This window comes from Salmo salar, chromosome 09 (genome assembly GCF_965601325.2).
Source record: "Salmo salar chromosome 09, fSalSal1, whole genome shotgun sequence".
Lineage (NCBI taxonomy): Eukaryota > Metazoa > Chordata > Actinopteri > Salmoniformes > Salmonidae > Salmo > Salmo salar.
Window position 1 is genome coordinate 22,506,501 of NC_138299.1, and position 27,070 is coordinate 22,533,570.

At 42.6% G+C, this 27,070-nt stretch overlaps 1 protein-coding gene across 4 annotated transcripts in view; it reads right to left on the reverse strand.

Moving 5' to 3' along the window:
* Nucleotides 1–3,303: 3,303 nt before the first annotated feature.
* Nucleotides 3,304–27,070, reverse strand: part of LOC106611050 (G patch domain-containing protein 2-like) — a 37,785-nt gene continuing 14,018 nt past the window's right edge. For 2 of the 4 annotated variants that reach the window (XM_014210880.3, XM_014210881.3), the window contains exons 4-9: nucleotides 26,028–26,192; nucleotides 25,659–25,738; nucleotides 25,438–25,533; nucleotides 25,249–25,340; nucleotides 12,688–12,776; nucleotides 3,304–7,043 (exon numbers count right to left, since the gene is read on the reverse strand). In XM_014210880.3, the coding sequence (XP_014066355.2) occupies nucleotides 6,874–7,043; nucleotides 12,688–12,776; nucleotides 25,249–25,340; nucleotides 25,438–25,533; nucleotides 25,659–25,738; nucleotides 26,028–26,192 (692 nt within the window). In that variant the 3' untranslated portion in view covers nucleotides 3,304–6,873. Of the gene's footprint in view, nucleotides 7,044–12,687; nucleotides 12,777–18,793; nucleotides 20,768–25,248; nucleotides 25,341–25,437; nucleotides 25,534–25,658; nucleotides 25,739–26,027; nucleotides 26,193–27,070 lie in introns of those variants that run through there. The other 2 variants (XM_045723472.2, XM_045723471.2) reach the window with 2 other exon arrangements.

Genomic DNA, 27,070 nt, shown 5'->3' on the forward strand with positions numbered 1-27,070 from the left:
ATAAACGTAACGGACATATACCAGCAGCTGTGCCAGGCCCGCCACATCTGCTGACTCATCCAGCTGTAATGCATATAATTCACTGGCTTGTATGCGAAGTTGTAATTGTTTCAAAACATCTGTCATCTCACTGATGCGTCGTGAAACAGTGTTGTTTGATGAAGTCATTGTCTGTATATTTTTGGGGGGCCTTTTCCCCCAGCATTTTCCCAGCCATATCCGCGGCAGCAGGAAGAATTAAGTCCTCCAGAATAGTATGGGGCTTTCCTGTCCTAGCCACTCGGTAGCTCACCATATACGACGCTTCTAGCCCCTTCTTATTAATGGTGTCTGTAGCGTTTATATATGTCTTACTACTCGAAAGTTGTCTTTATTCTCATTCAAAAAACTCCCGTGGCTTATTTTTAAAATTGTCATGTTGCATTTCCAAATGTCTGCGCAAGAGTGAAGGTTTCCCTCAAGAGAGTAACGGTTAATGTGATTGGATGTTAATTATTTGACTAGGCTATGTCACGCCCTGACCTAAGAGAGCCGTTGTTCTCTGTTTAGTTAGGTCAGGGTGTGATATGGGGTGGGCATTCTATGTGTTGTGTTCCTATGTTTTGGCCGGGTATGGTTTCCAATCAGAGGCAGCTGTCTATCATTGTCTCTGATTGGGAGCCATACTTAGGCAGCCTTTTCCCACCTGATTTGTGTGGGTAGTTGTTTTCTGTTTCGTGTATGTAACCTGACAGAACTGTTGGCTGTCGTTTTGTTTCTTTGTCAAAGTGTTTCATTTTCATTAAATATAATTATGAGCACTCAACACGCTGCGCCTTGGTCCCCTCTATACGACGCCCGTTACAGGCTACCTGTATTTGACATTATGCTATCATTTCGCTGAACACTAGATGGTTAAATTTAATTTTTGCCAGTGAAACGAGGCTACTCAGGCGAGAGAAAAACCTCACCCAAATGTATAGCCTCGTTGGAAAATATAAATGTACTGTTTGAAAATGTGAAGAAAATGATTATTATAAAAAAAAAATTATGTGAATCACATTTTTATTTGGCATACCCCTGATGGCAGTACCCCAGTTTGGGAATACCTGATCTACACTGATTGAAGTGGATTTAACAAGTGACATCAATAAGGGATCATAGCTTTCACCTGGTCAGACTATGTCATGGAAAGAGCAGGTGTTCCTAATGTTTTGTACACTCAGTGTGAACATGGGTGCCATGTTCTCAGAACATAATATATAAATTAATGGGAACATTTATGTGTCCAAAGAGAAATTAATTACACTTGTTCCTGAGTCAATCAAGGCCCTGATTGGTGAATCATTTATCCATTCATTGCTCTTTGTCTGTTGGCAATGTGCTTTTAACTTACATATTTGACATATATGATTACATTTCTACAGTAATTATTATTCAACATGTCCTCAACTTGGATTTGAACTCACAACCTCTTGGTTCATGCTACTCTGATCTTCCTCCCACCATGCCCGTGTCAGGTATAAGTTAATCTGACTATTCTCATCATTCATTTGATTTACTTACTTTAGCAATTGAAGGGCTTTCTGTATAGTTGTCTAATGTTAGTGGGGCATATTAACCTGTTTTAATGATACTCCTGAATCACTATGATCAATCAAATATTTTAGTGTACTTTTAACAGAGAATCCCTGTGGAATGCTTGACACCTTGTAAAACCATGCCCTGATGAATTGAGGCTGTTCTGAGGGCAAAAGGGGATGCAACTCAATATTAGGAAGGTGTTCCTAATGTTTTGTACACTCAGTGTATATTGCTAAGAATGTGAGTATGGTGACTCCCCTAGTGGATCTCTAACCCAGGCCACCAATACCAATGACCAACACCCTAACCACTGTGCCAATAAGGGATATCTCTAGGGCATGTGCTTATTGGCCCAGGATAGTTAGGCCCTGTCCAGCAGAAACCTTAATCCTCCTCCATCAGCACTTGTGTTGATCTGAAACAACTTGATAGGTGTAAGCAATAGGGTGCATGCACTTTGAAGTAAATCTCAGCTCTGTTAAAAGTACACTCAAAATGTATTTTTATTGACCATTGTGAATCAGAAGAATCATTAAAACAGGTTAACATGCCCCACCGACTATACAGAAAGCCCTTACATTTTTTAAAATAAGTAAATTATTAAATAAATGATGAGAGAATAGTAAAATTAGGCCAAACATGTACATTGAAAACACTATGTTAAAAGCACTTTGTGTGTGAGCACAAAGTTTCTTTGGGACCATCAGGCGACGCCCTGAAAACTGATACACAGAAATGTTCTTGGAACGTTCCCATGAAACATTAATATCGACCATTAATATCATCTAGAACATTAATATCTTACATTCTGAGAACATGGCAACCATGTTTTGTGTGTGTTTGATGCATCGTTGAATATTCTCCTAACCCACAGAAAACTGAACACAGGAAGGTTCTTGCAACTTTCTAATGAAATGTGTTTCGAACATTTATGTTGTATATTTTGAGAACATTGTAACCACGTTCTAGATAAGTTCAGCTTGACATTAAGCAAATGTTTTCCTGTCTTTAAACACCAAAACATGCTTAAAAGGCTCTCAGAAGATTTTTGCTAACATAGATAGAATGTTCCACTAATGGAACACTGAACACGCAAACATTAGGGGAACATTACGGGTAAGACTACAAAAACGTTCTCTCTCCCTAGAATTGTTAGCTGGGTTGGGAGAACGGAGAGAATCTCCTTAGTCACTGTCAGTGTGTTCAAACACTACTTTCACTCCGAGAGCTGGGAGGAGAAAGCAGGATAGGGAAAACATCAAACTCCTCAACATGACAGAGCAGGAGAGGAAACCATTGATTTTTCCTCCATTTGGCCATGAATCTGCTGGAGAAGAGGTGGCTGTGGGTGCTCAGACAGCTGATGATGTGATTTGTAACACTGGACCACTGGTGAGCAGCAAAGAGAATTGCTCGACTCTCAACACATGGCAAAGTGGCTGCTGCGACTCCTTCACCATCCAGACAAGATTAACTAACAGCAGGGGACCTACAGTATCGATAAGCTCCACAACAATCCTATAGAGTTTTTCCTCTGTCACAGCAATCTAGTAGCCACTGTTCAATTAACAGTGACTAGAGCGATGGGCAGACTGGGGGGGTTTACAAATAGTTAGTGTTTCCTGTTGTGACAAACATGTCAGAGATCAATAATAAGGACAGAAAAGTGTCCAAATATGTTTTTCAGAACCAAGTGAGTCATTTTGCTTCAGGTGAAAATGAATTCCCAGAGACATCATCCCAGATCCCAAACATTAAAATGCATGTATTGAACACACTCAGTTACATCCTTTGGGATAAATTCCTTTGAAAGGCATGGACATTGAGTATTGAAGACACACAGTGATAAAAATACACATGGGTATATGATTAATGATTCATGTACTAATTTGTTTAACTTTCCTAATGTTAATTTAACATTAATGAATCATGGTATGGAAAGTTGGGCATAAATACTGTATACTATATTAGGTTTATCTAGCAACTACATAAATACTGTAATGTATTTCTGACATCAACAGAACGACAAACACACAGTGCAGGCTTTCTAAGGACAGAATAAAAATAATCCTCCTTAGATCATTTGCAAAGCAATTACGCAAATATAAACATAACAGCTTACAAGATAAGATGCTATTAGTGCTATTTGTCATATGGGATAGCTGCCTACGACAATAGTTTAAAATCCTTGTAATAAAACTACAAATATAATCAAGACAGTTTCGTCATTCTGTCTATCACGGTATATCTAGCACTTAGCATAGAAGTCATGAAGATGCCACAATAAATGCATATCTATATCTATGGATGGACCTTTCCTATTTTATAGCATACAATATGAGTGCAATGTAATGAACACTATGTTTATGTTTAAGGTTTCACAGAGTATATCAACATTCTGACAATCCATGCAAAAAATATCAGTCTATTCAAGCAGCCAAGAAATACAGGACGGATAATGTACAATTGTATTGACCCTTGATAGTGCAGTACCATCATCACTAACTCAGGAGATCCTGTGAACAGAGTGGTTGGAACTTATGGATAAGAGTGCCCAGACATACAGAAACAAAATATACAGTTGTTTTCTCATCTTTAACAGATCACCTCTGAATAGAACACTTCCTATTGACTGACTGGATCACTGATGTCATTGACAGAGGTTATTTCACCAGAGCAACCATTGTGACCCACAACATCTACATTTGTCAGCAGGGACTGAACTGAGGTAACCAGATACCACAGATGTGTTAGCAATCAACACATGCTGTATCTGTGTTTCTGCCATCAACCATCTACAAATACAATTCATAACAAAAAAAGTATTAAAATAAAAAAGCGGCCTAAACAGCGAGTTCACAAATGACCTCTGACCTACAGGGATGGAGGAATGAGCCTTCCCTGCTTGTTCAGAGAGTAGGTTCATGCAGAGTTTATGACTACATTATCTCTCCTCATCCCCCCATCCCGTCCCATCCCCTGTTCAGTGGACACGGCCTGGAAGCCTCCAACTGGAGGAGACGGACTGGGCATCACTCATTCACTCGCCTCCTAGGTGCCTTTGTCAGGTGATTGCTGCCGGAAAAAGGAAAACAGATCAATACATCTCCCGTGGGCCTGACAGGTAATCTTTACCCAGGATGAAATATGAGTGGTACCAGCCCGCTGGATTCCTTAACTGTAACAGGGCAATTGACTGGGTGCACGTAACGCTCTCTCTCCCCACTTCCTGTCTGCATGGCCATTGGAAATTCATTTTGGAGGGGGGCTGGCTGAGACATCACATCATGGTGAACACGAATTACTATGGAGGAAGCCAGGTAAGGCATTCCCCCTGCAACTGACGAAACTTGATCTGAACATTCCTTCCTATCTGTCAATTCCTTTGGCACCAAAACACAGACTGACGGATAAGGCATTAGGGAAAGGGACCTCTCCAGGAAAGACCAAGCACTTGTTAAAACAGAGCCGATCTAGCAAAAGCTCTGACTCACAATATCCTTTAACATTAGCATGTTTTTGTATGACATGTAATATTCTTATCCAACAGTGCTGTGGTTCCTTGAGAAGCTGAGTAGCCTCTCTCGTGTTCAGGTACCCACTGATGTGTTCTCTTCAAGATGGAGCTGGCGGTCTGAGGGTGGAGGTTATTCCTGTCTGTCTGCAGACTGACAGATTCCTGTAGCAGGATGTCTTGGGAGAGGCATCCATTTAGATGAGTATACACACACAGCATTTATAAAACTTCACCTAGCGCCGACATGATCACATAAAGCCTTCTCAAAAGGATCACTGCAGATCTATATATCACACTAATTTATAAAACTGTGACTATTCCACAGAAGTGTTATCTGCACCTAATATTTATTAAATATTTGTTTCTAAAGCTTTGAAAAATAGCTATGTATTTACTGTGCACAATGACCAATGAAAATGATCCAAGATTATAATCATACTGCATTAGTGACATAGTTATCTAGCCGAATATAGTTAATAAAGAGCGGGTCCTATGTGACGAAACACCCCTCGGTTTCCTAAATCATACCACTGATAAATCAATGTATCACTTGATTCCTTTGCATAAAAATAAATTGTTCCACATAACTAACTACCTTGTCTCATCTCTAAAGAGCTTGCACAATGTTGGTTAGAGTAAGTGTGACTGGGCTCATGTGACTGGGCCGTGTGATATAAAACCACTGAGGGAGCGGAGTGTCAGTAGGGAAAGCTGTCCTCTCATTCTCTTACAGTTATTAATTATCACTGATCTCGCTGGCATCCAAGAGTAAACCCTCTGCTCTCTAATGCAGGGACTCCTGAGCCCTGTACTGGATGGTGAGTGTATGCTGTCATGATGCTACCGCACTGATCTCTCTGTGCCCCTGGCACTGCCCATTTATCTGCTGCGGGCGGGCGGCCAGGGAATGCCAGGTAATGTCAGGGCAGACGGTCACAGCCCAGCCTCACAGCTAGCTAGAGACTCCAGGGTTCCTCTTTGTGTGCCACTTAAAACACGGTGGAGATTACTGTTATCTACCCTCCTCTCCTATCCCTCTCCACCTGACTTTCAACACACTCTCAACACTAGCCCAGTCAGTCACAAAACAACCGCTTTCCACAAAAAAAGCGGGGTTTTGAAAACGGATTGTGCGACTTGCCTTGAACTTGAAAGTGTTATGAAATTTGAATAAAGAAGGTGAGCTGAAGAGAACAAAGAGGCCCCTCCGAGGAGCGCAGCCCCAGCCCCTCTCTGTTGTGCTAATGAGAGACGTTGTAGCCAGTGTTGCTTTTCAAATCCATGCTAATAGGAGACCTGTTCTTTGTGCCGCTCTCGCTTGGTGGTCACCTCTCTGAACCTTGTACCAGCATGAGGTAGCAGAACATTCTGATGCTCTCCTATCTGTCAGCTGCTACATACGCTGCAGAGCAGACCTGTTGGTCCCACTTCTCCCAGGCTTTCAGCAGAGCAGACCCCCAACCACTCAACCCTCCCTGACCATCATTTCAGTGTCCCTGCTGACAAATGCCAGGCATCTCAAAGAAGACATAATTGTTGGGCCTGAGTAATGGGCAGGTGGCCTGGAGACTGTGTATTGTAGAGACAGGAGGAGGTGCCTGGCTGGTGCTGCAGTCTGGAGTAGCAAGACGAGGAGGCTCTTCAAGGAAATGGCAGGCTACGGAGTGATTAACTGGGCTTGATTGCATTAACATTATTCACCCTTTAAATGCTAGATGGAAAGACTTGATCCAGCAGCACAATGCTGATTCAGAGAGCAATTCTCTCTCGCTCTCTCTCTCTCTCCCTCCCCCTCAGTCCTGCTCCTGCTCCCTCTGGGGGCTAGGTCTGAATAAAGTCCCAGGCTTGATGAAGTCCTGCTTGTCAGACGTGGAGGGCCCAGGGCCTGCAGACTCCATGCTCAGAGAGGTGGAGGAGGTGGAGGTGTCCTCTCCCAGGTCATCTTTATGGAAGGGGATGCATGCTGCAGAGTAGAAGGACACACAAATAAATCTTAACTTGTCTTTTGATTTTAGAACTCAAGGACGGTTCATCATTTTATCTACATGAATGCATTATCACTATAAATCTACAGTTATCATATGGCCTAATAGTTAATTATGTATTGTTCAAGCGATCTCAAACCTATTTGGCCTCATATGCCTAGTGGCCACGGTTGTTAGAAGGGCAATCTGATTCTCCTATGGCTAAAACTCTCCCTTTGAACATGATCTACTTCAGTGAGACATTGTGTAGCTGTTATGTAGTACCATTTTACTGAAAATCTTGACTCAAAACAACTTCATTCACACCATCTTCATCCTCCTCACTTTTTTAGCCATTCTGTCTCAATACGCTCAAAGAGTTGGAGGGAGGGGAAATATCTGAAACACTTCTCGGGGCAATTTACACTGAAGTAAAAAGAACTCTAAAACAATTGCACTTTCTAATATCTGCTCTCCTTTCCTACTTCCCGTTAATAAATCAATCTGTGTTGGTCTCTCCAGAAGTTAGTGGCAGTCACACAGACTTTTTGTGAGGCAGAGTAGGAGCAGAGGACACAGGAACTAGAAGTGACATTGTGGCTCTGAGTTGTCTCAAAGGATTAGGCATTACAGCATTCACTGGCATGTGCTTTTGCTCTTTCCCATTATATCTGCTTGTGCCTCTTTCCAGATGACTTCTTCCCCAAACTGATCCGGCGGGCTAGATAATTGATTAATATTTCTGGAGGGAATGATGACTAACTGTTGCTGTGGTTGAGCCCAAACACTTGGACATCTCAGGTTAAACACGGTCAAAGTTATGAATACAAATTATTTTTTTTTCTTTCTTACCTGATAATGCCTTGGGAGCAGATGACAGTGTATCCACTGAAAGATTGATAATGCGGAATAGAATAGTATTTAATTGTAACTTTTATCAGTAGTGATATTTCATCAATATTTTTTTTTCAGTATTGTTTCATTAATAAAAACAAATCAGTGACTTTCCATGAATAAATGTCTCAGTCCCCCTGAAATATACACTGTGAAATATGTTACCTAGATAACAACATCTAATATGACACATTCAACTGAGATACTGTGGTGGTCAATAAAAATGATACAAAGCAAAGATTTTGAGTCAATGTGAGAATTACATGCATTTGTTTTGTGCAATAATGGGTGGAGTGAATGGAACCATCTTGGCATCTTAACAACCTCTCATGTGAGGCTGTTCAAAAATAATCATTACAGCACTTCCTGGAGCCATTCCCTCCTCTCCCCTCCCCTGTTTATTAATCAGCTAATTACACATTGACAGTAATGGGTCTGCTGATTCCCACAGTTAAATGAACAGCACTGAATGGGCCTTTAATCATTAGCCTTTGTGTGTTTCTCCCATACACTCCAGGCTCCATCCATTTCACTGGACCACAGGAGGACATTCAAATCAAATCCCTCAGAAGAGGGCTGGAACACTTAAACACTACGAGCACCTGACTGATCAAACCAGCTACTCTGTAATAGTGCAGGGTGGTCCTGTAATGCAGAACTCAACATAGAAGAACCAGTAAAGGACGGCAGCTCAATGAAGAAAACAATCATCCATATGATCACATTTTGTTTTCTGTGATACATGTGAAGCAACAGGAAAATCAAGTCCCCCACCAAAACACTTTTAACCAAACTGTGAGGACTCATGCATATTCACCCCCACACAGCAGCCAGCGACTCCACCCTGAAACTTTGGTGGAGCGGTGCTAGTGGCAGCGGCAGGTGGGTTTTTGAAGGACACGACAGGGTAACTGAGGGGAGCAGAGTGGAGCGGTAGAGGGCGAAATAGTGCGCTGGGCTGCATTTCTGTCAGCAGAAGTGATGGCTGAGTGGTGGCGTTATTTGTCTTGTGCTGCCATACGGCCGTCGCACCAACCTGGGCATTAATGAGAGGGGGCCGGACCGGCGGGCAGGAACATGCAGGGTCTCAGACGCAGGTGATCTGTCACACAACAGCCCTGCTCCGGCTCCACCAAGGAGACACACAGAGATGGAGAGGCAGGGAGGTGGGCGCCACACAGGGAGGTTGGACCCACCATGGGCATCCACTTGGGTCCCATGATAGAATGTAAAGTTGCTAAGTTACATGCCAAGCAGCTGCCAAGGTTGAAGGAGGGTGATATACACAAATGTTGGTTGCCGGCAAATTATGTAATAAATGGTTTGAGTAAACCAATCATTTACACAGATGTAAAATGGATAGAAAACAATAAAACTTCAAATCAAACTGCGACGTACACAGTCAGGATACATGTACTAGCTTCTTTAAAAAAGTGCACTGTATGAGTGTGTGAGTTAGTGCTTATTATCAGCCCTCGTCCCTCATTTCAAATGAAGGGCACTGTGCAATCCAGTGGGGGAGGGGGAAATTTTAAAAATTAATTAGTCGGCATGTGAAACAAGCAGAGGGTATTAAAATCCATCAGGACCTTTATACTTACTGATTTATCCCTGCCAATGCATACAATGAATTCTCTTTTACTCTGAATGTAGATTAACCAAATGAAACGTGCCCAACATAGGTATATTTCTTGGAACAGTGTACATCGAAACCTTTTCTAAAATGTTATTTTTCAAAATGTATGTAGTAAAACGTCAATAAATCTCCCCCGCAATGATCTGCTTTCTTAAATCTAGAATTGAGGTTGAGATCTGAACATAGTATGCAGCTTAAAGGGACAGTGTCTACATAATGTGAAAATGACACTTTTTTACGTTCTGTAGAACGGATCCTAAGCAAATTACTCCCTGTGATGTCATCGGTCACACATTGAAACCAGGTATTTGCATTTTCCGTTCAGGTTTTGTTGGCGGGATGTGGTCTTCTATTGTTGGATTGATGGTAGTGAGAAGTGTACTGAAAGGCCAATTTGAGCCTGACAAGTGGAGTGGTCGTCCCAGACAAACAGATACCTGGGTTGATAAGTTCTTTCACAGACAGCTTCAACACTTGAGCTGGTAAATGCTAAACGTGTAAAGATGGAGGACACAGCAACAGCTGGGTACCATCGCAGCAATACCCCCAGGAACCCTGGGAGACACCTACAGCTACAGGCCATGTTCACTACTTATTACAGAGTTTAAAATCAACCTCAATACAAGAAACTCACTTCCCAAACTCTTCTACACTGGGGGAAAAAAGACCGACAAACTACACGTGTGTCTAAAGGAATTCTTGCAAATTCAAGGAAAAAAAACGCATTTGAATGATAAACTATGAAAGAAAATAAATGTGTATGAAGAATAGTTCATTCCAGCTATAATGAGAATACCTATTACTATTTCTACAAATAAACTGCAAATGCATGCTGGAGCCGATGTGTATCTCCTGGCTTCTGTGATATGACCAAGTAGAGGCATGGAATACTGTAGCAGGGCGCCAAAGTAAAGATTTATACAGAGCAGTAGGAGCCGCAGAAACTGCCATTGGATGACCATTCCCTGCATGATAAATCACTCTGGTAAGGGGGCATCAGACTCCAGGACCAGGAAAAACAACTTGGTACAGGGACATGGGGAGAGGAGGAAAATACTGTACATTTAAGGATTAAACTTCAAAAAGGTTGTGAATATGTTAATAACTTTCATTAGGCCTATTAAGAGTTTTATAAAATCTGCCTCTTAATAATAGTTCATATTTATTGAGAACGAGCAATCCGTTTTTTCATTCCGGATCGAGTTGCCTGTTTGCACCTAGTCTACTTCTTTATATTGAGTGGGAAATGTATGGTGGTTTTATTTGGCTTTTATGTTTACAATATTTTCTTCTGTTGAACATAAACCCCATGTTTCAGTTCCAGCAGCTGGATGTGATGTTAACTGAATATCTCTCCTGGGGGGATGTTGAGGGATCCCCATGCCTGCCTCTACATGGTGAATAACATGGAGAATATGAGGGGTCTTTAAGGGCCAGGGGTGAATCTTTTTGAATCTTTTTTTAGTTTTATGGGAAGTGGCTGAGCGCTGGAGAGGTGAAGGACGGAGTCGCTGGCCATTCCATCACTCAGTGCAATAAATGGATGCAATCTGTATCCCAGTAAAGCATTGGCTGGTTTTAAATTCCACCTCTTTTATCCAAATGAATGATGGACCCCGGTACAGTGCACTGTGCGGCAATATCAATATACATCAAAGGCCAGCGCCCCTCACTAAATCAGGAAACCACCGGCATTTGTTATTTAAATGACAAACAGCGGCTGCAGGAGCGGAGCAGGAAGAGGGGACTTTGGAGAAGAGGTGGACAAACCAATTCAAATTTCAATCCGGTAAAGACGCCAGGCCCGGAGCCATCAGTCTAATGAAAAAAGGCAGCTCTACGAGCCCAAACGGACGAGGGGGCTGCTGCAGGGTGCCACCTCCAATACGGTCTGCTTCCCATCACGCTTCCCTCAGACTCAGTCAGACCACTTCCACATGGGAGGACAGACAGGAGGCCCACAGAGCCCTGTTCTACCAACAAAACAGCACACACTAGTCAAGACTGAACTCTTCCCTCAGCTAATAAACAGTAAATATGTTGCTATCTCACAAATACTGGAGACACTATTTGTAAGAAACTCAAGAATTCACATGTATCCTATATTCCTATATTAATGGATGTGATTCACATGCATCCTATATTCCTATATTAATGGATGTGATTCACATGCATCCTATATTCCTATATTAATGGATGTGATTCACATGCATCCTATATTCCTATATTAATGGAAGTGATTCACATGCATCCTATATTCCTATATTAATGGATGTGATTCACATGCATCCTATATTCCTATATTAATGGAAGTGATTCACATGCATCCTATATTCCTATATTAATGGATGTGATTCACATGCATCCTATATTCCTATATTAATGGAAGTGATTCACATGCATCCTATATTCCTATATTAATGGATGTGATTCACATGCATCCTATATTCCTATATTAATGGATGTGATTCACGTATCCTATATTCCTATATTAATGGATGTGATTCACATGCACCCTATATTCCTATATTAACGGATGTGAAATCACATGCATCCTATATTCCTATATTAACGGATGTGATTCACATGCATCCTATATTCCTATATTAATGGATGTGATTCATATGCATCCTATATTACTATATTAATGGATGTGATTCACATGCATCCTATATTCCTATATTAACGGATGTGATTCACATGTATTCTATATTCCTATATTAATGGATGTGATTCACATGTATCCTATATTCCTATATTAATGGATGTGATTCACATGCATCCTATATTCCTATATTAACGGATGTGATTCACATGCATCCTATATTGGTGGTTATAAAGGATAATCTAAAGTAAAAGTTCAAAAATACATATTCTAAACATGTATATGAATATAAATGTGACAAGCATTGTACATTTTTGTTGGGTAGTACAAGTAGCACAATGTTTTGGTCTGTTGTTGTAAAAAGGACATATACTCTGTTAACTTGAAAGTGGTCTTGGGGATTAGTTATTGTATTGTCAGCAGGATGTGTAAATAAAGTAAGCGCCCCGATGAGAGGTTAGGTGAATGTTAAACAGGTCAAAGGTGCAGTAGTCATGGCGACAGGTACCTGATGTTGTGGTGACAGAGACAGCAGTGGTCTTCCTCCTCCTCTTGATGTCCCCTGTGCACAGCAGTCCCAGATGGACGTTAGTCTGCCTAGGTCAGAGACACAGAGCTGTAACATTAATCTCAGACAAAATTATTCAAACACCATCCTTTTCCAATTTCTATGGATCTGTATCCTGAAATGTGAGGACAAAATAAAATTAAAATACTTCGGTTGTTTCAAATCATTATTCATTTATCTTTTCTGTTTGAGTCTAAAAGAAAAATACGAGTGTTGAACCTTTCTGCTATGGCTTTTCCATGAGCAGTTAGAAGTTTCTAGAACACTGCTGCAAGGGAATATCCAACCCTGGACCCAAAAGGAGTTAAAAATACTACAAACTGTTTTTCTTTACTGGAGGGAATCACCAGAATTTTGTTCCATTTTGTTCAGAGTTTTGTTGAAACGTTAACAAAAAATATCAGCGGAGGAAGGAGGTGGTGATGGGGTTGTGCGTCTGTCGCTGCCGGGTCCAGTTAAACAAATTACCCCTGCTGTGGACCTCCTGTGTCATATGTCAGTAGCCTCCAAACGGGGAGGGCCCCCCACAGCCCCTCCTAGCCCTGATTACTGGGATGTAAAGTTAAGGTCAAGGTCCCCGCCATGGCTGGGGGGGAGGGACTGACGTTACCAAGAGCAGGCAATGTGATGAGTTGACTCAGTGTGTGTGTGTGTGTGTGTGTGTGTGTGTGTGTGTGTGTGTGTGTGTGTGTGTGCTCATATAGTGCCAGTGCATGATATCGCCCACGAAATGGTGTATCATCTCACACGTTTCACAACACTATATCCACTTTGACAACAGTGTTTATTGGTTGAAAGCACCTGTAAAGACGCATCTGTAAAAAGAAGAAATCTCTGCAGTGCAAAACAACAAAGGAAGACCTTAATACAGCAGACCCCTGTTAACCGTGGTGTCTCATCCTGAGCAGTCAGCTACATAAACCTCCCTGGTCAAACATGTGCTGAGATAGGATAGGGTCCTGTCATGGCAGCCTTTTAACAGCCTGCATGTTCCATCCATGACCTCAACACCCATTAATCACATGGCGGCAGTGCAGGAGAGGGTGCAGAAAGCTGTGTGTGGAACGCTTTGAGCCAAGTCTCTATGTTGTATAATCAATAGGTATAAAAATAAATGGCTTGACTGTTATTCCCTCCCTGCTACCCCACTCTAATAAAATCCCAGTAATGCATATTTCATTTACTTTTATACTTATTGATTACCTGTACTCCAGTTAGTAAATCACGCGCCTATCGATCCCTCAATCGTACCTCTGTCGGACAGCACATAACCAGCCATTTGTGCCCCTGATAAAGAGCTCAGACATTGAACTCCCCACAGTAAATCTTTGCAAACTAACTTTTTAATTCCAAAATCGATCCGTGCTTAAACGTCGCATTATTTCACGAGGCACGCCCGCGGTATTAAAAGTAATACCCTGATGCATTTGGTCTTTATGCATGGAAGTCCATCCTTCCATCGCTCCCCTCATTACACAGAGTCCTGATCGGGCAGGTGCTCTGGGGCCCAGGCTGCAGCCTGGCGGGAGAGATCCTGTGGAGGGAAGGCTGTCTGGCCCCTCCCCTCCAAGGCCCAGACTACAGGCTGAGGAGCAGGGACCACTCAGGGGCCACATGGAGCCCACAGAGACACTCAGCCACATGCTAATAAAATATTAGAATACCATTAGCTGGCTCATTAGGGAAGGCTAAACGGGACAACTCGTTTAAAAAATGGAACCAAAAGGCCTCTGGTAACAGGCTTGTTATGCATCGTTTGTAACTGTTTGAGTAGCTCGCTGCGGGATAACACAGCTACAATTTTACTCAAAGGTGTAATAAAAAGCTATTTTGGAAATTGGTTTGCAATAGAGTGGGTTTAAGATGTGTTAAAGAGAAGCAGTTTGACAGATTAAACACACAATACATGTGAGTGATCTTCCTGCGAGATTTATATGGCAACATTACAAACTGAGCAGCTAAAAAGTCAGGTGAAAAGTTATGTTTCCTTGCACATGGGAACGTTTAACATTTCAATGTAATGTAACGGTAAACTAGAAGAGTCCCATGGAAAGAAGGGAAAGTCATTGAATTAGGGATCACCAACTAAGAATAGCAGAGCTGTATCGAGCCATGGAAAAATAACCCAATATCCAACAAAGAAGACGAACAAGAACTAAATTCTCGCAAAGACACATCGAGGACATTCAAGAAAATGTCTGAGCGATACATTTTACATGTCACATGGGTCATACAACGAAAAAGACAAGCAGCGTGGTCCCTTAGGTAAAGAATAAAACAAAAGTGACACAAGGTCAATTGTAATTCAGGGAACCACAACCAAAAGCAGATGTATCAATTAAAAAGAACACCTCAAAAGAAGAGGAGCAGCGGTAACAAGTGTGTGAACAGGATCTCAAGATGAATAGAGGTATTCAAATGAATCAGAAAGGATTAAAGTCTCCTGGGAAGCCGATCAATAGCGCCAAATCAATAATCAATAGGCCACTCACACCAATATACTTACAGCTGACACCGAGATCTCACAATTAAAATGAAAACTGGGAGAGAAGTGGCGTAAGACTATGATTTATCTTGCGCCGTAAATGTCATTTAGAAATTTAAAAAAGTCAATAGATATAACCGAAGTGCGGCCGGCTCAGGTGGGAGGCAGTTATGCATTTTAACATGGCCACCATCCCAGAAGGTTAGAGCCAGATCCTACTGTTCACTGTGCCCGTTCACACGGCCACCATCCCAGAAGGTTAGAGCCAGATCCTACTGTTCACTGTGCCCGTTCACACGGCCACCATCCCAGAAGGTTAGAGCCAGATCCTACTGTTCACTGTGCCCGTTCACACGGCCACCATCCCAGAACGTTAGAGCCAGATCCTACTGTTCACTGTGCCCGTTCACACGGCCACCATCCCAGAACGTTAGAGCCAGATCCTACTGTTCACTGTGCCCGTTCACACGGCCACCATCCCAGAACGTTAGAGCCAGATCCTACTGTTCACTGTGCCCGTTCACACGGCCACCATCCCAGAACGTTAGAGCCAGATCCTACTGTTCACTGTGCCCGTTCACACGGCCACCATCCCAGAACGTTAGAGCCAGATCCTACTGTTCACTGTGCCCGTTCACACGGCCACCATCCCAGAACGTTAGAGCCAGATCCTACTGTTCACTGTGCCCGTTCACACGGCCACCATCCCAGAAGGTTAGAGCCAGATCCTACTGTTCACTGTGCCCGTTCACACGGCCACCATCCCAGAACGTTAGAGCCAGATCCTACTGTTCACTGTGCCCGTTCACACGGCCACCATCCCAGAACGTTAGAGCCAGATCCTACTGTTCACTGTGCCCGTTCACACGGCCACCATCCCAGAAGGTTAGAGCCAGATCCTACTGTTCACTGTGCCCGTTCACACGGCCACCATCCCAGAAGGTTAGAGCCAGATCCTACTGTTCACTGTGCCCGTTCACACGGCCACCATCCCAGAACGTTAGAGCCAGATCCTACTGTTCACTGTGCCCGTTCACACGGCCACCATCCCAGAACGTTAGAGCCAGATCCTACTGTTCACTGTGCCCGTTCACACGGCCACCATCCCAGAACGTTAGAGCCAGATCCTACTGTTCACTGTGCCCGTTCACACGGCCACCATCCCAGAAGGTTAGAGCCAGATCCTACTGTTCACTGTGCCCGTTCACACGGCCACCATCCCAGAACGTTAGAGCCAGATCCTACTGTTCACTGTGCCCGTTCACACGGCCACCATCCCAGAACGTTAGAGCCAGATCCTACTGTTCACTGTGCCCGTTCACACGGCCACCATCCCAGAAGGTTAGAGCCAGATCCTACTGTTCACTGTGCCCGTTCACACGGCCACCATCCCAGAAGGTTAGAGCCAGATCCTACTGTTCACTGTGCCCGTTCACACGGCCACCATCCCAGAACGTTAGAGCCAGATCCTACTGTTCACTGTGCCCGTTCACACGGCCACCATCCCAGAACGTTAGAGCCAGATCATACTGTTCAATGTGCCCGTTCACATGGCCATACTAGGACAAATAACACGGAGTCCTATACAGCCTTTAGCACTTCCTATCAAATCCCTGATGGTTGCCATCAACTCTACCAAAACAGGAGATGACAGGTTTTATTAACACAGTATTATTTCAACCTCTGCAAGATACAAGATGAATGTTTATACTTTCCTTACAGACCAAAACAAGGGTATTTTGAAATAAATAAAAGGCATAGATACATGAGAGCTCAGTGATAAGAATTGATCATTTGAATAAGTTCCTCAAAAATAAATGAAAATATAGTGAAGCCAATTATGCGAAGTGTAAACTTTGCGATGAGCAAGGTGTTATTTAATACAGTTTCTGAATCTGAGTATCGATGCTGTGTGTTAGAGAGACACAGCACTATTATCCCCACCCTGTCAGTACCATGCTGATGCCCTATATAAGAATATTGATGAAATGTATGTAAGTGAGTGCATGTGTGAGTGCGTGCGTTAGCACATACACTAGTAAGCGTGTGTCATGTACAGTGCCTTCAGAAAGTATTTACACCCCTTTACTTTTTCCACATTGTGTTGTTTTACAACCTGAATTGAAAATGGATTACATTTAGATTGTGTCAATGATCTACACACAATGCCCCATAATGTCAAAGTGGAATGTTGTTTGATGATATTTAAATAAATGTATTTAAAACATTTTAAAGCTTAAATGTTTTCAGTCAATAAGCATTCAAACACTTCGTTATGGCACGCCTAAATAAGTTCAGGAGTAAAAATATGCTTAACAAATCACATAATAAGATGCATGGACTCATTCTGAGTTCAATAATAGTGGTTACCATGATTTTTGAATAACTACCTCATCTCTGTACCCCACACATTGTGACGGCCCTGAATTTGTCTGAACCGTCTCTGCTTCTCCTTCCAATAGGACACTTCCCCTGTAATTCCCAATTAAATAGCTAGCATCAGCTGTGCAAAAGGGGGTTGGGATGGTGGTGTGAATGAGGATGTGTTCAACCCTCAGTTCCGAAGCTTCTTTACTCCGTTTGTTTTGTTGTATTTAAAAGTGTGCTTTGTAGCTCTGTCTCAAGTTTAACCAGGATCGGATCCACTCATTTCTTCCTTTGGACCACACATCTCATTTGGTCTCCGCTGTTTCGTGGTGGCCTTTCTCCGATGGAGATCTGTTGGCGGATTAGTTTGTCTGACAACTTTTTTTGCATAAGGTATTTCACTTGTTTGAGTGTGATTTATGGTCAGTTGTAGTTGAAGACTACTGAGATTTGATACTGTTTATGGATGCGTGGCAAAAAAAGTTTGATATTTTGATTGTATGATTGAGACTGGGTTTACGCTACACTTTTATGAACGGACAAACATTGCGTGACTAAAGTCACTTCAGTTCACTGAACTCCTTTACCGGGCTGGACTCTTTGAGGCCCGAGGTACGGGACTTTTCTTGAGGAACCAGAGCTCATTGTTTGTTATATTATTATGTGTGTGATCATTTATGTTGGTTATACAACCCATGCAAAATACGTTTTTTTTTTGTTATTTCCAATGTTTTAAGGGTTTATGAAAAGTGTATGTCCATACTGACTTTTACATGAGTCCTTTGTATTGGTGTAGACTTGACGGACCAGACAGGACTCATTCCCTCCCAAACAAAAAGGAGAAATCAATATTTTCTCTGGTAGGCACAACCTACCTGGCACCCCTACAAACAATAACTGCAAGTCAAAACCGTTACAACATACAGATAATTGTGAGGTCCCTCAATTGAGAAGTGAATTTCAAGCAAAGATTCAACCGAAAAGATGAGGGATGTTTTTCAATGCCTTGGAAAGAAGGGCACCGATTTGGAAAAAAGCAGACATTGAATATCCCTTTGAGCATGATGAAGTTATTAATTAGGCTTTGGATGGTGTATCAATACACCCAGTCACTACAAAAATACAGGTGTCCTTCCTAACTCAGTTGCCAGAGAGAAAGGAAACCACTCAGGGATTTCACCATGAGGCGAATAGTGATTTTAAAACGGTTAGTTTAATGATTGTGATATGAGAACTGAGGATGAATCAACAACATTGTAGTTACTCCATAATATAAAAAAATTGTCTGAGAAACTTTTTTTTCCTGAATACAAAGTGTTATGTTTGGGGCAAATCCAACACAATACATGACTGGGTACCACTCATATTTTCAAGCATGGTCGTGCAGCATCATGTTATGGGTATGCTTCTCATCGGCAAGGACTAGGGAGAATATTTAATTTTTTAATAAAATGAAACAGAATACAGCTAAGCACGTGCAAAATCCAAGAGGAAAACCGGGTTCAGTCTTCTTTCCAACAGACAGTGGGCAACGAATTCACCTTTCAGCAGGACAATGACCTAAAACACAAGGCCAAATATACACTGGAGTTGCTTGCCAAGACGACGGTGAATGTTCCTGAGTGGCCTAGTTAAGTTACCGTTTTGACATAAAAATCAGCTTGAACACCTATGGCAAGACTTGAAAATAGATTTCTAGCAATGATCAACAATGAGCTTTCAAGAATTTTCAAAGAATAATGGGCAAATATTGTACAACCCAGGTGTGCAAATCTCTTAGATTTACCCCAAAAGACTCACAGCTGTAATCGCTGCCAAAGGTGATTCTTATTATATTTTGTCTCAGAGGTGAACACTTATCTTATCATTTGTAATAAATGTTTAAAAAAAAATCCACTTAAACAGAGTATTTTGTGTTGCTCGTTGACCAAATATGGAAAAAGTAAAGGGGTGTGAATACTTTCTGAAGCTGACTGGAGTGTTTACGAACATATTCAATCTTTCCCTATCCCAGTCGGCTGTCCCCACTTGCTTCAAGATGTCCACAATTATTCCTGTACCCACGAAAGCAAAGGTAACTGAACTAAATGACAAATGCCCCATGGCACTCACTTCTGTCATGAAGTGCTTTGAGAGGCTAGTTAAGGATCATATCACCTCTACCTTACCTGACACCCTAGAGCCACTTCAATTTGCTTACTGCCCCAATAGATCCACAGATGATGCAATCGCCATTGCAACATCTGGACAAGAGGAATGCCTACGTCAAAATCCTGTTCATTGACTATAGCTCAGCCTTCAACACCATTGTACCCTCCAAGCTCATCATTAAGCTCGGGCCCCTGGGTCTGAACCCCACTCTGTGCAACTGGGTCCTGGACTTCCTGACGGGCCAACCCAAGGTAGTGGTAGGAAACAACACCTCCACTTCGCTGATCCTCAACACAGGGGCCCCAAAAGGGTGCGTGCTCAGCCCCCTCCTGTACTCCCTGTTCACCCATGACTGTGTGGCCACGCACGCCTCCAACTCAATCATCAAGTTTGCAGACGACAACAATAGTAGGCCTGATTGGCAACAATGACGAGACAGTCTACAGGGAGGAGGTGAGGGCCCTGGCGGAGAGGGGCCAGGGAAATAACCTCTCTCTCTACGTCAACAAAACGAAGGAGCTGATTGTGGACTTCGGGAAACAGCAGAGGGAGCACGCCCCTATCCACATAGATGGGACCACCGTGGAGAAGGTGGAAAGCTTCAAGTTCCTCAGCATACACATCACTGACAATCTGAAATGGTCAACCCACACAGACAATATGGTGAAGAAGGTGCAACAGTGCCTCTACAACCTCAGGAGGCTGAAGAAATTTGTCTTGGCCCCTAAGACCCTCTGAAACTTTTACAGATGCACAATTGAGAGCATCCTGTCAGGCTGTATCACCGACTGGTACGGCAACTGCACCGCCCACCACCGCAGGTCTCTCCAGAGGGTGGTGCGGTCTGCCCAACGCATTACTGGGGGTAGACTGCCTGTCCTCCAGGACACCTACACCACCCGATGTCACAGGAAGGCCAAAAAGATCATCAAGGACATCAACCGCCAGGGCCTGTTCACCCCGCTATCATCCAGAAGGCGAGGTCAGTACAGGTGCATCAAAACTGGGGCTGAGAGACTGAAAAACAAGGCCATCAGACTGTTAAATAGCCATCACTAGCCGGGTACAACCCGGCTACTCAACCCTGCACCTTAGAGGCTGCTGCCCTATAGACATGGAATCACTGGCCACTTTAAATAAATGGAACACTAGTCACTTTAATAATGTTTACATACTGCTTTACTCATCTCATACAGTTGAAGTCGGAAATTAACATACACCTTAACCAAATACATTTAAACTCAGTTTTTCACAATTCCTGACATTTAATCCTAGTAAAAATTCCCTGTTTTAGGATCACCACTTTCTATTTTAAGAATGTGAAATGTCAGAATAATAGTAGAGAGAATGATTTATTTCAGCTTTTATTTCTTTCATCACATTCTCAGTGGGTCAGAAGTTTACATAGACTCAATTAGTATTTGGTAGCATTGCCTTTAAATTGTTTAACCTGAGTCAAACGTTTTGGGTAGCCTTCCACAAGTTCCCACAATAAGTTGGGTGAATTTTGGCCCATTCCTCCTGGCAGAGCTGGTGTAACTGAGTCAGGTGTGAAGGCCTCTTTGCTCGCACACGCTTTTTCAGTTCTGCCCACAAATTTTCTATAGGATTGAGGTCAGGGCTTTGTGATGGCCACTCCAATACCTTGACTTTGTTGTCCTTAAGCCATTTTGCCACAACTTTGGAAGTATGCTTGGAGTCATTGTCCATTTGGAAGACCCATTTGCGACCAAGCTTTAACTTCCTGACTGATGTCTTAACCTGTTGGGTCTAGGGGGCAGCATTTGCACGTCTGGATAAAAAAAATGTACCCGATTTAATCTGGTTACTAATCCTACCCAGTAACTAGAATATGCATATACTTATTATATATGGATAGAAAACACTCTAAAGTTTCTAAAACTGTTTGAATGGTGTCTGTGAGTATAACAGAACTCATTTGGCAGGCAAAACCCTGAGACATTTTCTGACAGGAAGTGGATACCTGATGTGTTGTATTGACTTTAAACCTATCCCATTGAAAAACACAGGGGCTTAGGAATATTTTGGCACTTCCTATTGCTTCCACTAGATGTCACCAGCCTTTACAAAGTGTTTTGAGTCTTCTGGAGGGAGATCTGACCGAACAAGAGCCATGGAACGATGATGTCCCATTAGACACCTGGCGCGCGAGTTCATGTTGGGTACCCTCGTTCCAATACGTTATAAAAGAGTATGCATTCGTCCACCTTGAATATTATTCATGTTCTGGTTAAAAAAGGCCCTAATGATTTATGCTATACAACGTTTGACATGTTTGAATGAACGGAAATATATTTTTTCCCCTCGTTCATGACGAGAAGTCCGGCTGGCTTACATCATGTGCTAACGAGACGGAGATTTTTGGACATAAATGATGAGCTTTTTTGAACAAAACTACATTCGTTATGGAGCTGTGATACCTGGAAGTGACATCTGATGAAGAGAATCAAAGGTAATGGATTATTTACATAGTATTTTCGATTTTAGATCTCCCCAACATGACGTCTAGTCTGTATCGCAACGCGTATTTTTCTGGGCGCAGTGCTCAGATTATTGCAAAGTGTGATTTCCCAGTAAGGTTATTTTTAAATCTGGCAAGTTGATTGCGTTCAAGAGATGTAAATCTATAATTCTTTAAATGACAATATAATATTTTACCAATGTTTTCTAATTTTAATTATTTAATTTGTGACGCTGACTTGACTGCCGGTTATTGGAGGGAAACGATTTCCTCAACATCAATGCCATAGTAAAACGCTGTTTTTGGATATAAATATGAACTTGATAGAACTAAAAATGCATGCATTGTCTAACATAATGTCCTAGGAGTGTCATCTGATGGAGATTGTAAAAGGTTAGTGCATCATTTTAGCTGGTTTTATGGTTTTGGTGACCCTGTCTTTGACTTGACAAAACATTACACAAAAAAAGCACCCCCACAACATGATGCTGCCACCCCCGTGCTTCACGGTTGGGATGGTGTTCTTCGGCTTGCAAACCTCCCCCTTTTTCCTCCAAACATAACGATGGTCATTATGGCCAAACGGTTCTATTTTTGTTTCACCAGACCAGAGGACATTTCTTCAAAAAGTACGATCTTTGTCCCCATGTGCAGTTGCAAACCGCAGTCTGGCTTTTTTATGGCGGTTTTGGAGCAGTGGCTTCTTCCTTGCTGAGCGGCCTTTCAGGTTATGTCAATATAGGACTCATTTCACTGTGGATATAGATACTTTTGTACCGGTTTCCTCCAGCATCTTCACAAGGTCCTTTGCTACTGTTCTGGGATTGATTTGCACTTTTCGCACCAAAGTACGTTCATCTCTAGGAGACAGAACGCGTCTCCTTCCTGAGCGGTGTGACGGCTGCCTGGTCCCATGGTGTTTATACTTGCGTTCTATTGTTTGTACAGATGAACGTGGTACCTTCAGGCGTTTGGAAATTGTTCCCAAGGATGAACCGGACTTGTGGAGGTCTACAATTAGTTTTTCTGAGGTCTTGGCTGATTTCTTTTGATTTTCCCATCATGTCAAGCAAAGAAGCACTGAGTTTGAAGGTCGGCCTTGAAATACATCCACAGGTACACCTCCAAGACTCAAATTATGTCAATTAGCCTATCAGAAGCTTCTAAAGCCATGACATCATTTTCTGGAATTTTCCAAGCTGTTTAAAGGCACAGTCAACTTAGTGTATGTAAACTTCTGACCCACTGGAATTGTGATACAGTGAAATAATCTGTCTGTAAACAATTGTTGGAAAATTACTTGTGTCATGCACAAAGTAGATGTCCTAACCGACTTGCCAAAACTATAGTTTGTTAACAAGAAATTTGTGGAATGGTTGAAAAATGAGTTGTAATGACTCCAACCTAAGTGTATGTAAACTTCCGACTTCAACTGTGTGTGTGTGTGTGTGTGTGTGTATATATATACTGTATTTAGTCAATGCCACCCGACATTGCTCATCCTAATATTTATATATTTCTTAATTCCATTGTTTTACTTTTAGATTTGTGTATTGTTAGATACTACTGCACTGTTGGAGCTGGGAACCCAAGCATTTCAATACCCTTGCAATAACATTAAACTAAATATGTGGATGTGACCAATAAAATTTGATTTGAAGGCACTGTATGTGTTGGGTGACTTGTTTAGGGGTGTGACTGTGGAGGGGGGTGACCTCCAGTGACTGTCCAGGGTAAGTCTGGACAGTCACTAGAGGATGGATTTGAGCTGCTTGGGGAGATGGATTCAGGCTTGTGCCGTCCGACGGGACACATCTGAAGCACCACTCGTCAATCTCCCTCGTTCATTTGGGAGTATGATTTATACTTTTTGAAGTGAAGGGTCTTGAATCCCTCTATAAAGGAATTAAGAGGCTTCCCCTGAGACGGCATTCAAATGAGAGCATGGTAGGGATATGAGGGCTTTTTAATAGATAGAAATTAGTATTCACAATGCCTCAAACTGGAATCTGAAGGAACCTTTCAGGTGGAGAAGAAAGAGCCAGTTAAGAAAATAAATCTTAGAAGTTTAGCCTTTTCATTGCATTCGTGTTTTTGCCCATCAAGAAATGGTGGAGGGCTTTCTGAACTAGCCCAGGAGAGAGGGCTTGAAACAGAATAAAAAATGCTCTGTAAATAGGCACTCTGCAACTGGAAACAATGCAAGGAAGAGTCTCAGACTGAGGGCTGTTCAGCTCAACAATCCCCATGCCATGCAGATCCAGCAGTATAGGGGCTGACTTGGAGCTTGAGGCTTTGAGCAAAACTCTTTAAACTTCTGCAATTATTTATATTTTTTTTGCGTTTTCAGAAACACTGGAAACCAAAGATTCTACATGAATATATTCTATGTTCGAGAAAGACAACCTTGGAAAAATACATCAGTTATTATTCAGCGGAGTCTTATATCCCAGTGAGGAGTTGTCTGTTATATAGACCAGGGGTCAAGCGTGCCCCATAATACAGTACCTGACTGTGCTAGCTAATCTCACAGGAGGCTGTGATGGGGACGTGGCTAATATCACACAAGTCTTTCTACAGCCTTACCCATGTCCTCATCCTAACATGACCTTCTATGACACCACTCCTCTCATTCATTCTAAAGACCATGAAAGCCCACGCCAATAGCACCGAAGAACAACTTTAACATGTTAGCCCAGCTGCTTGATGTGATGTCATCTGTATGCCCACCCGAGTCTGGAGGTCACGATGTCACACTTTGACCAACTCCTCAGAGACAGGAGCTCAATGTTCTCACCCTCGCACATATTGAACATGTGTCTCTGAGGTACAAACTTTGATGTAGCATGCATTGGTTAAATCACGACTTGTGTTTAGTGACTGGTTCATTTAAGAGTTAACCATGGCTGTCAATATATTGAGCTTCAGAATGGAATGGGCTGCATGACTCCAATAGGCCCAGGAGAGGCGGAGTTTAACCATGGCAACAATAATGAGTGCTGTGTGCATCCCCTACCTGGTTTTGCAGATGGAAGAGGAGCATCTCCGATGGGAGCTGTCTGGCACCATGTCAATGGGATAAACAGGTAACGGACACAAAGGGTTGAACTGGAACACATTTCGAAGATGTTACGAGTTCACCCAGACGCATCAAAAATAGGGCTAGAAAGCTGAAATGTCTTATTCAATAATTCAACACATATACCTGGCTCCGGTCTCTTTTTCCAATGGAAGGCAGCCATTGATAGGGGTCCTGAGAGAAATGCTTCATTCTCTCCATAGACACTGACATATTGTTGTCCTGCAACACATCAAATGTGGTATTTTAGAACATATCACATAACTTATTAAATACATGCATTAAAAGCCTGGTATCCATTAATGTTTGTCAAGGAATGCGTTTCTAGTGTGCCACTCTGCCCTCACCTTGCTGGGAAGCCTCCTCCGGCCTTTCCTGATGCAGCGGGCAGCCACGCCAGGCAACCGGTTCAGACGGGCATGGTAACCTGCAACACGAAACCACACTGTTACCCAATCAGAACTGGAGTGACATTTCTGTTGTTTTCTGTTATTTCACAATGTAAATGGGCTCCCGAGTGGCATAGCGGTCTAAGGCACTGCATCTCAGTGCAAGAAACGTCACTACAGTCCCACAGGGTGGCGCACAATTGGCCCAGCGTCGTCCGGGTTTGGCTGGGGTAGGCCATCATTGTAATTAAAAATTTGTTCTTAACTGACTTGCCTAGATAAAAAAGGTTGTTAAATATTTATTTTTATGTATAGTATTTTGATCACCTCTCTGAGTGGGCCGTGCAGGCTGTAGGAAGGTGGGTGGAGCTGGGTCTGGTACTTCGAGGACAGGAGGAGTATCTGGGTCCCAGCTGGGCAGCAGGCTGGGAATGCCCATCCCCCCTGCTCCACACTCCCCCTCAAAGAACCAATCACTCTGCTCATCATCACCTACAGCACAGGCAGGAAGTCCAACACTGTTAGTCACAATGTATACATTGGGCAATTCCATAACTGCTCAATATGATTCTGCATGACATTTAAACAATGATACAAAAGTATTTTCACGGATGGGCTGCACCAATTTATAATTTAGTGCTGTACAATTAACCATGGAATGAAGTACTGACTGCATGAGGGCATCTTTCCTACTTGGCCTGCATCAATCCTCTCTCTATTTGTTGACAGCCTCTCCACCACCACAGCAGACCACCCTGGTCCCCAGACACTGCTCTCTCCACAGACCTGTCAGTCAGCGGGGCGCATGCCTCTCACAGTCAAGGTGTAGTGACAACTGTTAAATCAGGGGCCGCCTCGCCCCACCACGGCTAATGAGATTAGCAGAGGCTTCAGCGCTCATTAACACGACATGACAACGCCTTATTAGAGCCGCCTGGGTGCCCGGCAACCAGCCTATTGTATCAGAACCTCTTTCTGTCTAGTCTTAGCATTCTGTTACACTTACAAAGAGCACAGGCATAGCTCCATCCTTTGAACATTCAGGTAATGCTAGAATTAAAAGGCTTATTACATGCTTTTTGTTTTCATTTTGCACCATTATTATCTTTGCCATCTTATTTAATTTGCATATACATATGTAAATGACACAAACCACATTTTCATCCAGTTTGTATGCGAGGACAGTCATACCGTATACAACAAAATCACGATAGCTGTGATGGAAACAGGAAGTTTTGGTGTAATATTATAAATGCTGACAGAATTTGTTCCTTTGACATGGTGGGATATTTTTGTGTCTGTAAAATGTATTATGCGGGAAATGGCGGTGGAAACACATTTGTGCGCAAATACTCTGAACAAAAATATAA